The sequence below is a fragment of the Gorilla gorilla genome, chromosome X, assembly GCF_029281585.2.
Source record: "Gorilla gorilla gorilla isolate KB3781 chromosome X, NHGRI_mGorGor1-v2.1_pri, whole genome shotgun sequence".
Classification (NCBI taxonomy): domain Eukaryota; kingdom Metazoa; phylum Chordata; class Mammalia; order Primates; family Hominidae; genus Gorilla; species Gorilla gorilla.
The window spans coordinates 57,247,011-57,262,380 of NC_073247.2; the positions used below are offsets into that span (position 1 = coordinate 57,247,011).

General features: G+C 39.6%; 1 protein-coding gene across 1 annotated transcript in view; it reads left to right on the forward strand.

The window, feature by feature from the left end:
• RP2 (RP2 activator of ARL3 GTPase) overlaps positions 1–15,370 on the forward strand; it is a 45,214-nt gene that overhangs the window by 15,835 nt on the left and 14,009 nt on the right. Inside the window, exons 2-3 of the mRNA XM_019019075.2 lie at positions 865–1,530; positions 7,294–7,408. Of these exons, the coding sequence (XP_018874620.1) occupies positions 865–1,530; positions 7,294–7,408 (781 nt within the window). The remainder of the gene's footprint in view (positions 1–864; positions 1,531–7,293; positions 7,409–15,370) is intronic.

Below are 15,370 nucleotides of genomic sequence, written 5' to 3' on the forward strand. Positions count from 1 at the left end.
TCACTGTGTCCCCCAGGCTGGAGTGCAGTGGTGCGATCTCGGCTCACTGCAACCTCCACCTCCGAGGCTCAAGCTATTCTTGTGCCTCAGCCTCCCGAGTAGCTGGGATTACAGACATGCGCCACCACGCCTGGGTAATTTTTGTATTTTTAATAGAGACGGGATTTCGCCATGTTGGCCAGGCTGGTCTCGAACTCCTGGTCTCATCTGATCCTCCCACCTCGGCCTCCCAAAGTGCTGGGATTAAAAGCAAGAGCCACTGCACCCAGCCTCAGATTTTTTTAGAAAGTAGAAGTTTTAAAAATGAAGCATCAAAAAAGAAAAAGTAACAGAAAGCTGAAATAGCAAGGTCATGGTTAAGATCATTAGATACATAGGATATGAGTTGAATTTTTCATAGCGCTTTTATTAAAACAATCATTTAAAAATATATTTTTGACCCTGGTACTCTACAAAGCTTAGTACATTTTTTACTTTTATAAATTCCAAATAGGCTAAAAGCCTACTGACAATATTGACAGTAGCAATGATGATGTAGGTGTCACTTGGGTTAAGTCATGGGAAAACTCAAACCATAGTGTCACAGAGGCTACCCTTTAGCTTTGCATGCCCAGAACACAATTTAATAGCAAAGAGAGGGGATCTGTCTTCTGGGAGGTGTGTATGTTGACTAAGATCATAGGTTTTATATTATTATTGAGAGAAACAATTTGTCCTGTTCATTTTGTTACTGTGTTTCAAAGTCATTGAGATTAAGAATTTATATTTCAGCACTAAGAACTGTGCCTGGCAGCCAATAGTCCTTTAGTTAATACTTGTTGAATAATGTTAATAATACTCAAGGTCTGTGTTTTGTTCCTGCAGGTTGATCCAAAAGACTACATGTTCAGTGGACTGAAGGATGAAACAGTAGGTCGCTTACCTGGGACGGTAGCAGGACAACAGTTTCTCATTCAAGACTGTGAGAACTGTAACATCTATATTTTTGATCACTCTGCTACAGTTACCATTGATGACTGTACTAACTGCATAATTTTTCTGGGACCCGTGAAAGGCAGCGTGTTTTTCCGGAATTGCAGAGATTGCAAGTGCACATTAGCCTGCCAACAATTTCGTGTGCGAGATTGTAGAAAGCTGGAAGTCTTTTTGTGTTGTGCCACTCAACCCATCATTGAGTCTTCCTCAAATATCAAATTTGGATGTTTTCAATGGTACTATCCTGAATTAGCTTTCCAGTTCAAAGATGCAGGGCTAAGTATCTTCAACAATACATGGAGTAACATTCATGACTTTACACCTGTGTCAGGAGAACTCAACTGGAGCCTTCTTCCAGAAGATGCTGTGGTTCAGGACTATGTTCCTATACCTACTACTGAAGAGCTCAAAGCTGTTCGTGTTTCCACAGAAGCCAATAGAAGCATTGTTCCAATATCCCGGGGTCAGAGACAGAAGAGCAGCGATGAATCATGCTTAGTGGTATTATTTGCTGGTGATTACACTATTGCAAATGCCAGAAAACTAATTGATGAGGTAAGGAGAAAGAGAAGAGAAATAGTCATACACCTAGATTTAAAAATGTACCACTCTGGAGTACTTCCATTCTTTTCAAATTGGCTATTGGAAATACAGGCAACCCTCAAGTTATAGTCCTTTGCCACCACCCCCTCTCCCAACAGACTCATCTGTAAGTAGATTGCTTGGGCCTCAAAATACTTTCTCAAAGAAACTTTTAAAAAATATAATTCAATTCAGTAAGCATTAAGCACCTATTATGTGCTAGTTACTGTTATCATATTTCACTGATGATAGGATGCCTATTTGTTTTCCATGATTTTGCTTATCTGGAATGCATCTTATAATTGATAGCAACTCAGAAATGATGAACTACAGTATATGCTGGAGATGAAGATACATAGACAAAATTCTCTGCCCTTAAAGAGTTTCCATTATTCTAGATGATTTCCAGAGAAGCTCACAAAAGTAGTACTGCTTAGTAAAGCATGACATTTTATAATTATTTAGTGGGGAAATTTCTTTAGAGTTCTAATTGGTTAGGGGGTAAGAAAATGCAATTTTTTTTTTTTTTTTTTTTGTGACGGGGTCTTGCTCTGTCACCCAGCTGGAGTGCAGTGGTGCAATCTCGGCTCACCGCAACTTCTGCCTCCTGGGTTCAAGCAATTCTCCTGCCCCAGCCTCCCAAGTAGCTGGAACTACAGGTGGGCGCCACCACACCCAGCTAATTTTTTTTGTATTGTTAGTAGAGACGGGGTTTCACCACGTTGGCCAGGATGGTCTCGATCTTTTGACCTCATGATCCACCTGCCTAAGCCTCCCAAAGTGCTGGGATTACAGGCATGAGCCACCGCACCCAGCCAAAAGTACATTTAGGAATACAACTTTTGGACCCTGTTGTGACTGTGAGAGCAACCTCCACATTATGTTCCTTATTTTCCTTTATTGCCATAGAAGGGAGCTTGATGCAGAAGAGTGAGATGGAAGCTAGGTTGGCAAAGCTCATAGGCTCATGAACAGTGGGTCTTGGTGAGCTCATGAATAGAGAAGGCTTTTTGGGGTAGCTTCTGCTTGAAAAATAATTGGAGATACAGAGGTTAGGGGCTCCAGAAGCAGCAGTTCCTTAGTTGGTGGGTGCTCCAGTGGGAAGGCAGCAGTAGGATGTATTGATTATCCATTAATCAGGTTCCTTCAGGAGGAATCTGTTTGAATTTAAAAACCAAACTTAAAGAAATAGAGAAGTGAATGGAAAACTCATCAAGTCTCTTTTTATTTTTTTGAGACGGAGTCTCACTTTGTCTCCCAGGCTGGAGTGCAGTGGCGCGATCTCAGCTCACTGCAACCTCTGCCTCCCGGGTTTAAGCGATTCTCCTGCCTCAGCCTCCTGAGTAGCTGGGATTACAGATGCCTGCCACCATGCCCGCTAATTTTTGTATTTTTAATAGAGACAGGGTTTTGCCATGTTGGTTAGGCTGGTCTCGAACTCCTGACCTCAAGCAGTCCACCCGCCTCGGCCTCCCAAAGTGCTGGGATTATAGGCGAGAGCCACCACGCTCGGCCGGAAAACTCATCAAGTCTCTTTTTGAATGGATTTTTTTTTTTAAAGTTGGAACATATCAAAAGGAATGATTTTAGGAAAATACTAAAAATGAATACCTCTCAATAGCTATATATTCCACAATGTAGAAAACCCATGTAGAAATGTCTGAAATCCACAAAGTATATCTGAGGTATAGTTTTTAAACCAACAGAAGCCAAAGTTTAATTTTAAGACTTTTATATTCTCTTTTTTGCTTATGCCTATGTGATAAAAACATTCCATGAATCTGGTAAGATACAGAAAAATGTGCTTCTGGCTTTTGAGCTATCTGATCACATGTTAATCCAACATCTGAGAGGTAAATGCTTTCATTATGCAGTATGGTGATTTAAAAAAAAACTACAAACAATTTTCAAAATATGTAATTATTTAGGTTAAACTCCTTTTTCGTAGGTAATGAGGAGTGGACATAAAGAATATTTAGCATGTTTAAAGAAAAAGCCATCAAAACAGTGTTTCTTCATGAGTCATCAAATGTTCTTAACCTTTTAACCTTTGGTATCTGGTATGTGAAATGGCAGTGTTGTGTGCCCTTGAAAAGAATATGACCAGGAAGAATGATATTCTTTAGATATCCTCTGGAATACAATATAAACAATCCCACAGCGATAATAATAACTAACACTTACATAGTGTTTAGTATATGCCAGGCACTATTGTAAGGAATTTAAATGAATTAACTCAATACTCAACTGTATGAAATAGGTGCTATTATTCCCCATTTTACAGATATGAAAAATAGACCATAAAGAGGGTAAGTACCTTGCAAAAGGTCATTCAGCTGGAAAAAGCAGAGCCATGATTCCAATCCAGGCAGTCTGGCTGTGTAGGCCACACCTTAACCCTTAAACATGATGCCGTTATGCTCCCTCAGTGGTAAAGGAAAGTTGCTGAATGCCTGGTGGAGCAGGAATGTGACTGAAAGCATGTGGACTCTAGGGCCTTCCAGTCTAGTGACTACTTGGCTATAGTTATCCTATCTTATTCTGAAAGTACAGAATTAAGGAATGAAGAGAACAAACAAATATAAAAAATAAAATACCAAGTACATGTGAAGAGGGTATCAAAACATGCTGAAAGACAAAAGACTTATATATTATATTGAGAGATTACATTTTTTAAAAAATGAGATGAGTTCGCAGGGAAATATGTATAGAAGCTAGTGAATCTTGAGATGAAAAAAATAAAACTTGAGTCTTTCTCATGTCATAACACAAATGTCTTAGGACAGCTTAGACTGAAACTATGATTGCTAACTCTATATTTGTTAAACCCCAGGAGGATTACAGAATTTTGTTTCACCTTGTTTTAATGCATTAAATAAGGATTTTTTTTTTTTTTGCAATAGGAAGTATACAATTTGAGAGAGGTTAGGAAGTCCAAAAAGGCTGGGTAAAGCAAAAAGACATTCCATAGGGAGCCAAGAGAAGTTACTAGACTTTGGTTTTCTCACCTAAAAATCAGATTCCAGCCGGGCGCAGTGGCTCACGCCTGTAATCCCAGCACTTTGGGAGGCCAAGGCGGGTGGATCACGAGATCAGGAGTTCAAGACCAGCCTGGCCAAGATGGTGAAACCCCGTCTGTACTAAAAATACAAAAATTAGCCAGGCGTGGTGGTGGGTGCTTGTAATCCCAGCTACTCGGGAGGCTGTGGCAGGGAATTGCCTGAACCCACGAGGCGGAGGTTGCAGTGAGCTGAGATCCCACCACTGCACTCCAGCCTGGGCGAGAGGGCAAGACTCCGTGTCAAAAACAAACAAACAATAAAAATTGTTTTTCTTTCCTCGACTTCTCTTACCTACATCACAGATATGTACAGGATAAAATAGAGTAAAATAGTTTGAATTGTTTGGGAGTATTTCATCATCTGAAATTGAAGTTGGGTAGTTACCACTATTTTCAAGTCTTTAAAAGTAGAATTTTCATGAAAAGGAGTCTCTCCAAATATCTGCAGTGAAATATTAAAATATAGTTTATTATTTAGGTAACATTATTTTGAAGTAATCATCATAATCTCATCAGTTTGTGTTTATAAAATCAGAGATGATAAGCACTCTAGAAAATAAGAGAGGTAGAATTGTTTCTGATATTTTTATTTTACAGTCATCTGGCAGTGATGTCCATGTAATTCTCTACAATTTTTAAATGTATGTTTCTTTTTTCGGAGGCAGCATTGAATGAGGGTTCTGAAATTGGATTTGAGTTTAATAAAATTTGATGGAATGGTATGGAATAATGTAGCCATAGGATGAAATACTATCAGCCATTAAAACTGACTTTATGTAGAAAATGTCACAATTAAGTAAGTGAAAATTTGTAGAATATTAGGTAAGTAACTGATTTTTTTAAGTAGGTAAGTCTGGAAAGTTATAGATACTTAAATGTTAACAGGCATGCTTATTCTTAGGCAGTTGATTAACAGCAGGGTTTTCTTTTTTTGTAGTTCTATGGATTTAACAGTGAGCATATATTATTTCTGTAATGGGAGAAAAAGAAAACTGGGAGGGTATACCTGTATGGCAGTAGCATCTTTTAGTTGCAGCACCCTGGTTGATATTTCTTCATTTCTATTTTTTATTTTTCAAATGTTCTGTGTTGAGAATATATGTTACTTTTAATTATTAAAAACCTAACAAGCTTTGCTAAAAATTAAGTGGTTGGAGTATGACTACATTTTTTTTTTTTAAAGACAAGGTTTTGCTCTATTGTCCAGGCTGGAGTGCAGTGGTGAGATCATAGCTCAGTGTAGCCTCTAACTCCTGGGCTTAAGGGATCCTCCCACCTCAGCCTCCTGAGTAGCTAGGACTACAGGCACACACCACCACACCTGGCTAATTTTAAATTTTTTTTTATAAAGATGGGGTCTTGCTGTGTTGCCCAGGCTGGTCTCAAACTCCTGGTCTCAAGCAGTCCTCCCACCTTGGCCTCTCAGAGTGCTTGGGATGCATGTGTGAGCCATGATGCTGGGCTGACTGCATTTTTAAAAACTACTTTCATAATTACTTTAAAAATTAATATGCCCTCATTGTGGAGAATTATAGAAATAAGAAAGAGTAAAATAAGTTTAAAATCAATACATAATTGTACCATACCTTGAATAATCTTTTTAGGAATCATTTTTAAATTTATTTAGTCTGTAATTAGATTAACTAGGTTTGAATCACAGCTCTGTCACTTAATTGTTAAATGTCCTTGGGCAAGTTCCTTAATCACTGTGCGCCTTAGTTTTCATATCTGTACAATGAGGGTAATGATACCTACTTCGTGAGAGGGTTAAATATATATATGTAAAGTACATAAAACTGCCTGCCACATGGTAAGTGCTCCATAAGTGTGATCTACCATTATTGTGCTATACTATATAAATTTGTATCATGCCTTTTAAAATTAACATTATTGGCCAGGTACAGTGGCTCATGCTTATAATTCCAGCATCTTGGCTGGCTGAGGCAGGAGGATGGCTTGAGCCCAGGAGTTCAAGATCAGCCTGGCAACATGGCGAGAACCTGTTTCTACAAAAAAAATTTTAAAAATTAGCCAGGCATGGTGGCACGGGCTTGTAGTCCCAGCTAGCTGCCTGGGAGGCTGAGGTGGGAGAATCGTTTGAACCCAGGCGTTTGAGGCTGCAGTGAGCTATGATTGCACCACTACATTCCAGCCAGGGCAACAGAGTGACACCCTATCTCAAAAAAAAAAAAAAAGAAAAATAAACAAATAAAAGTAAAATTAACGTTATTACATAAGCTTTTCCTCATTTTATTATAACATCTTTGTTGTATTTAATGAACTGTGATAAATGTAATGAACTGTGGCATTTCATCATGTGACTGTACCATACTTTACTTAACCATTCTCTTCTTATTGGACATTTGCAGTATCACCAAACTAAAACTTCCATCTGGTTGTAGAAAAATTTTAATCATGTTTTAAACTTGAGAGATAATTCACATTTATTTGACCCTTAACCTTAACTGCAGTACTAAACCAGAACCACCCATCTGTAAGAAAAAATCTCATATAGTGAGAACTTATTATAGCAAACACCCTGAATTAGACTTATAATTAAAACAAAAATCAGTGTTCTGTTGTTGCATTTTATACAGAGAAATACTAGAATAGGAAATCATTGTTTTAGTCTCAGAAGTTCATTTTAAAATCTCAATGAAATTTTATTTTCACAGATGGTTGGTAAAGGCTTTTTCCTAGTTCAGACAAAGGAAGTGTCCATGAAAGCTGAGGATGCTCAAAGGGTTTTTCGGGAAAAAGCACCTGACTTCCTTCCTCTTCTGAACAAAGGTACCTTCTGGATGATTGGTATACTTTTGTGGATATTTTCTTTACATGCTGATTTGATTTACTTTTGCCTTTAACATTTGTTTTACATTGCCTTCTCTTTCTCATTTGTTGTTTTTTTTCTATTATTGTTCAGAAATGTCAAAATTTCACATCACTCAAGGAGCCCTAGATAACTAACTAGAAATTAGGCATTCTTTTTTTTCCCTATCCTCTGTTCTTAGTACTGAAATTCACATTTTATTATGTATCTTATTATCATTTTAATTATTGTATTATTGTTGTACCTTTATAGTGTAGTGATAAATATTTCATGCTCCCTGCTCAGAGTTGCAAAGCACTTGATGAAGATTCTTTCTACCTTCAGTGTGCTTTAATCATACTGGAAAAGAAATAAAAAATATAAAGTGGTATACTATTTTATGTATTTAATATGATTGATTAACTTCCATGTATAATTAGAATTGTTTTCCCTAGTGGGTAAATGCCACCAATAAATTTCAGATACTGGATATAGGTCTTCAAAGAGAGGAACTTGAGTATGTGTGCCCACTTGAAGGGTTACTGTCTGCCTACCTGTATTTGAAGGTGTATTGATTCTAGAGGACAGAGTACTCTTTATCTGTTCAGAGTGGGGCCATTGTTTGCTCAAGGCTCATCAGGCTTTCCTTGACTGGCCTGAGCAAATATGTATAGTAATACGCAGTGTTGATTGGGTATTCCCTAGAGAGAGGGCACATCTGCATTTTATGTGCTCTTTATGTATAAAAATATTAAACTGCAAAAATCTGTATGCAAATGTTAGAGGAATGTTAGGATAGTAAGTAATGCTGGGTGTAACTCAGCTGGTAAGTATTAATGCAGTATTTGATAATACTTTTGTGGTTACTGTAGTGGTAGCAAGGACTTGCTGTGACCCACTGCATGAATCTACCCCAGAATATATGTAGGAAATTCTGACCTGGCCCCTTTGATGCAACCATTTTGACATGGGAACATTTGGAAGCTTGAAAATGAATGTTTAACTTCTTAGCAGCTTTTGGAAATTGAATCAGGTAATAAGTGTATTGGACATCCTAAAGTGTGAGAGTTAGGAATAAAGTGAGCATATCGGTAGGGCTAAATTAATGATTTATGTACTTGTGTGATGTTAGTGAAGTCGTATTGTAGAATTGCTCCAACCCAAATATAATATCTGCATTTAAGTAACAGAACATTCCACATGGAAGAAGTAAAATGTTCTATTGCTGCAAAAAGTAGAACTAAAACCAATAAGCAGATGTTGCAGGAATTTCAGCAAATAAATATTATATAAACAAGTCTTAAAAACCAGAGATGCCTATAGGAAGTATTCAAAGACTGATGAGTTCATATCAAAAGATCTTAGGAGCCAGCTTGAAGGAGTTTCCATGGGCCAAATTTGGGACAATTTAACAATTAAAAGGAATACTGGGACTGGATGTAGTGCCGAACCCCTGTAATCCCAGCATTTTGGGAGGGTGAAGTGGAAGGATTGCTTAAGGCCAGGAGTTTGAAACCCATCTGGGCAACGTTGCAAGACCTTGTCACTACAAAAAATACAAAAATTAGCTAGGGGTGATGCATACCTGTAGTCCCAGCTACTCAGGAGCTGAGGTGGGAGCGTTGCTTGAGCCCAGGAGCTTGAGGCTGCAGTGAGTTATGCTCATGCCACTGCACTGCAGCCTGGGCAACAGAGCAAGACCTTGTCTCAAAAAAAGAGAAGAATGAAGGTAATGATTTAACAACAGAAATCTATGCATCCATATTGTTAAACAAAAAGGGGAGAGAAGAAAAGAATGTTCATCTGCTGTTTATAGAATATTGTGAGCTAAAAAATGGAGAAGGAATGCTGGACTTTGGAAATCACCATTTCCAACCCCAATGTAATAATTATTTCAGACAAAGATTATCAGTGGGTGCTAAAACTATTGGGGTAAAAGTTGCTAAGAAGTAGGATATTTGGCTGGGCGTAGTGGCTCATGCCTGTAATCCCAACACTTTGGGAGGCTGAAGCGGGTGGATCACGAGGTCAGGAGTTCAAGACCAGCCTGGCCAACATGGTGAAACCCTGTCTCTACTAAAAATACAAAAATTAGCCGGGTGTGATGGCAGATGCCTGTAATCACAGCTACTAGGGAGGCTGAGGCAGATAATTGCCTGAACCTGGGAGGCGGAGGTTGCAGTGAGCCGAGATCGCTGCTGCACTCCAGCCTGGGCAAAAGAGCAAGACTCTGTCTCAAAAAAAAATGGCCGGGTGTGGTGGCTCACGCCTGTAATCCCAACACTTTGGGAGGCCAAGGCGGGCAGATCACAAGGTCAGGAGATCAAGACCATCCTGGCTAACACGGTGAAACCCCGTCTCTACTAAAAATACAAAAAATTAGCCGGGCGTGGTGGCGGGCGCCTGTAGTCCCAGCTACTCAGGAGGCTGAGGCAGGAGAATGGCGTGAACCCGGGAGGTGGAGCTTGCAGTGAGCCAAGATCGCGCCACTGCACTCCAGCCTGGGCGACAGAGCAAGACTCCATCTCAAAAAAACAAACAAACAAACAAACAAAAAAACCCAACAGGATATTTATACATCCTAATTCAAAGGGGAAGTGTACCTTTACAGCAGAGATTTGGTGATCACCATGTTAACCCAGTGATCAAACAGCATCATTGATGGACAGCCTAACGTGTTATTTGTGATGTGATGCATTGAAAAATACACAACATCATATGTAGAGTGTTCTTGCCAAGGTAACCTGAATCTAATTGAGCCAAGACTTAACTTCTAGTTTGTAGTGTAGGAAGAAAAGAAATATGTTAAATGACACCATAAGGAAATAAGACAAATCCAAAATAGAAGACATTCTACAAGACAACTGGCTAGGTCTCTTCAGACAGTATAATGGAAAACAAAAAATATGGGGGAATTTTTCTGGATTAAGAGACTAAAGAGATATAACAACTAAATGCAATGAGTGAACCTTGATTGGATCTTAGGTTGGGTTGGAGTGAGCTGTAAAAAGCATTTTTGGGACAAGTGGGGAAGTTTGAAGATGAGACAGAATTATCGTTGATCCTTTGGTATAATAATGGTGATGTGGTTATGCAGGAGATACATGCTGAAGTGTTCTTATGTCTGCTACTTTCAAATGACTCAGCAAAACAAAGCATATATGTGCAGATAGATGGTGTTTATTTTGTAATAAAGCAAATGGGGACAAATGTTAACTTTTGGTGGGTGTAGGTGAAGGGCAAATGCATATTTATGCTATTCTTTCAATTTTTCTATAATGTATAGAAATTTTCAAAATAAAAAGTTGGGGAAAACTTTTAAGCTGCTCAGCAGTGCGCTGATTCCTGTGGAATAGTGAGTAGGCTGGCAGTGGAGATATTCTAGCAGGAGTTGGATGCACTGGGCCCTTATCCAAAAGTGGCCATCAGTCATTCTAAGGCAGGGTTTCTCAACTGTGGCACTACAGACATTTTAGGCCAGGTAATTCTTTGTTATGAGAGGCTGTCCTATACCTTACAAGATGTTTGGCAGCATCTCTGGCCTCTACCTATTAGATGCCAATAAAACACCACCCCAGTTGTGGCAACGAAAAATGTTTCCAGATGTCCCCAGGGGTGTGGGAGGGAGGCAAAATTGCTCCCAGTTGAGAATCACTGTACTGAACTAAGGGTGGTCTTATTTATTTATTTCTTTTGAGAATTCACATGTATCTTAAATAGTTTGCACCTCAGAGTCTCTCAATTTTCCTCTTTAGTTGCAATAGTCACATTTATTTTTAATATTTAATAAAGCTATTTGACTGCTTAATAAGAGAATTCATTGTTTTCCATCATGAGGATCTCCAAATCTGACTAATCCTCAGAACCATCCAGGGTGCTTTTAAAAATGTAAATTTTCAGCCAGGCACGGTGGCTCACACCTGTAATTCCAGCACTTTGGGAGGCTGAGGCAGGCGCATCACTTGAGCCTAGGAGTTCAAGACCAGCCTGGGCAACATGGCAAAACCCTGTCTCTACAAAAATTAGCTGGGTGTGATGGTGTGCACCTGTAGTCCCAGCTACTTGGAGGCTGAGGTGGGAGGATCACCTGAGCCCAGGGAGGTTGAGGCTGCAGTGACCCATGATCGCGCCACTGCACTCGAGCTTGGGCAGCAGAGCGAGACCTTGTCTCAAATACATAAATACATAAACAAATTTTCCTTCCTTCCTTCCTTTTTTTTTTTTTTTTTGAGACAGGGTCTTACTCTGTTGCCCAGGCTAGAGTGCAGTGCTGCAATCTCGGCTCCCTGCAAACCCTGTCTCCGGGGCTCAAGCAATCCTCCCACCTTTGACTCCGGGGCTCGAGCAATCCTCCCACCTCTGACTCCTGGGCTCAAGTGATCCATTCACCTCAGCCTCCTGGGTAGCTGGGACTACAGGCGTGCACCACCATACCCAGCTAATTTTTGTATTTTTTGTAGAGATGGCATTTTGCCATGTTGCCCAGGCTAGTCTCAAGCTCCTGGGCTCATGTGATCCGTCCACCTCAGCCTCCTAAAGTGCTGAGATTATAGGCATAAGCCATCAAGCCCAGCCAATAAACAAATTTTCTACTCCCACCCCAGAAAGCCTGATTCAGAAATCTTTGAGATGTACCCTTGGAATGTTCCTTTTTTGATAGTTCTCCAGATTAGTCAGACTTGGGTTCTTTTGTTTTAGGGAGTAATTCATTCAATTATTCAACAAACATAGTAGATGAAGTCTGAGAAGTAGAGAGAGAGATAATGAAGGGCCTTGTAGGCCACTGTAGAGACTTTGGCTTCTATAGTAGTCTGAGTGAGATGAGATGCTACTGGACATTTGTGGGCTTTTTTAAAATAAACTTTTTATATTGGAATGATTTTAGGTTTACAGAAAAATTGCAAAGATAGTACAGAAAGTTTCTGTATATCCCTTACCCAGCTTCCCTAAATGTTAACATAACCATAGTACATTTGTCAAAGCTAAGAAATTTACATTGGTAAAATGCTAACTTAAACTACAGACTTTATTCAAATTTTACCAGTTTTTCAACTTATGTCCTTTTTCAGTTCCAGAATTCAATCCAAGATCCCACATTGCTTTTTGTTGCCATGTCTCCTTAATTTCCTGTGACAGATGTGACATTTCTTCAGTCTTCCTTGTTTCTCATAATCTTGAAACTTTTGAATAGTAGTGGTCAATTATTTTGTAGAATGTTCCTCAATTTATGTTTATCTGATATTTTCCTCTGGTTAGACTAGGGTTATGGGTTTTTAGGAAGAGGAAGTGCCCTTCTCATCATGACATCACAGGGCACATGATGTCAATATGAGGTGGTATCTGCCAGATTTCTCTGCCGTAAAGTTTCCATGTTTCCCTTTCCATACTCCATTCTTTGAAAATGAGTCACTAAGATCAACACACAATCAAGGAGAGGAGAATTAAGCTCTACCATCAGGAGACAGGAATATCCACATATATTATTTGGAATTCTGTAAGAAACATTTGTCCTGGCTGGGTGTGGTGGCTCACGCCTATAATCCCAGCACTTTGGGAGGCTGAGGCAGGCGGATCACGAGGTCAAGAGATCGAGACCATCCTGGCCAACATGGTGAAACCCCATCTCTACTAAAAATACATAAATTAGCTGGATGTGGTGGCGCATGCCTGTAGTCCCAGCTACTCGGGAGGCTGAGGCAGGAGAATCACTTGAACCTGGGAGGCGGAGATTGCAGTGAGCCAAGATTGCCACTGCAGTCCAGCCTGGGCGACAGAGTGAGACTCTGTCTCAAAAAAAAAAAAAAAAAGATTTGTCCCTTCTCCCCATTTATTCAATCATTTATTTCTCATGGGTGTGTATTTTATTCTTTTAAGTTAGAATCCAATACTATCAAATTGTTCTGGTTTTAACCATCTGGAGCTCTTTTAGGTTGGCTTTTTTGTCCCTTTGACATGCCCCATCCTTTTGAATTTTGAACAATTCCTTACTTCCTGGCCCTACAAGATGCTCCAGGCTCATCCTGTATTTGTCCTTGCTCCAGAACTAGTATCAACCATTTCTCCAAGGAACGCTGGTTTCTTTTATTCTAGAATGATAGTTAGAAACCATGATCTGGGTGCTAGGTGTGCCCTTTACTAATGGGGTACCACTGGTTCTAGGCCCTTTCAACAGACAAAGGTAAAAAATACATGTACGACTATTAACCTGTATATACACACACATCTATAATCCTGTATCTATCTATCTATTAAAATACCTCTGACCCTAATCCAGCACCACAGGGTTCATTCTAGCATCCCTTCCCTTGCTTTTTTGTGACTTCTTACTCTGAAAGTGAGAAACCTGGCTTCCATTATGTACATTTTATTCACTTATTTGTTTAACCCTAGTATAAATATAATATAGTTTTAGAATTACTAACCCATACCCCTGTGAGAAACTTATTTGCCAACTAGAGTGCAGTTGGTATTGTACAGTCTTGTCTTTAGCCTTACAGTAGCCACTCAAAACAGTTTTCCAAAGTCCTGAGGTTAGCTCCTTTTTCCCTTATCCCCTTCATTGAAGTATTGGCACACATTTCTAATACTGTTAGATTCATTTGTTACAAGCTTCATTCCATCCTTGGATACTGTGACATCTTGGTTAATTTTTTAAAATTTGCATACAGTAACATTCAGTTGGCATGAGTTTTGATGAGTGCATAAAGTCCACCACCCCACTTATCACCCCAGTACCATGGAAAACAGTTCTCCCTAAAAATTTCCCTTGTGTGGCCCCTTTAGTCAGTCAACCACAACTCCTGGCAACTGATTTGTCTCCTGTCCCTATGATTTTGTCTTTTCCAGAGTGTACCATAAATGGAATCATACAACATGTAGCCTTTTGGGTCTGGCTTCATTTATTAAAATGCATTTGTGATTCAGTCTTCTTGCTAGGTGACTCAATAACTTGTTCCTTTTTTTTCTCTTTTGTCTTTTTTTTTGACAAGGAGTCTCGCTCTGTTGCCCAGGCTGGAGTGCAATGGCGTGATCTTGGCTCACTGCAACCTCCACCTCCTGGGTTCAAGCGATTCTCCTGCCTCAGCTTCCCGAGTAGCTGGGATTACAGGTGCCTGCCACCACGCCCGACTAATTTTTGTATTTTTAGTAGAGATGGCATTTCACCATGCTGGCCAGGCTGGTCTCGAACTCCCAACCTCAGGCGATCCGCCCGCCTCGGCCTCCCAAAGTGCTGGGATTACGGGCGTGAGTCACCGCTCCTAGCCAACTTGTTCCTTTTTATTGCTGAATAGTATTCCTTGTATTGATGTACCAGTGTGTTTTTCCATTCAATTGTTGGACATCCTGCTTGTTTCCAGTTTTGCCAATTATGAATAAAGCCAGTATAAACATTTGTGTGTAAGTTTTTTTATTAAGGTAAAATATACATACATAATTTACCATCTTTACCATTTTTAAGTATACAGTTCAGTGGTAATACATTTACATTCTCTTTTTTTCTCCACATTCCCCCCCACCCCACTGTCCCCTTTTCCAGCCTCTGATAACCACCAGTCTACTCTCTATCTTCATGAGATCCACTTTTTTTAGCCCCCACATATGAGTGAGAGCGTGTGATATTTGTCTTTCTGTGCTTGGCTTATTTCACTTAACCTAGTGGTCCCTAGTTCCATCCATGTTGCTGCAAATGACAGGATTTCATTCCTTTTATGGCTGACTAATATTCCATTGTATAAGGGTAACACATTTTCTTTATCCATTTATCTGTTGATGGGCAATTAGGCCGATTTCATATTTTGACAATTATGAATAGTGCTGCAGTGATCATGAGTGCAACTATCTCTTTGACATACTGATTTCCTTGCTTTTGGATCTGTACCCAGTTGTGGAATTGCTGGATCATGTTGTAGTTTTATTTTTAGTTTTTTGAGGGACCTGCATTG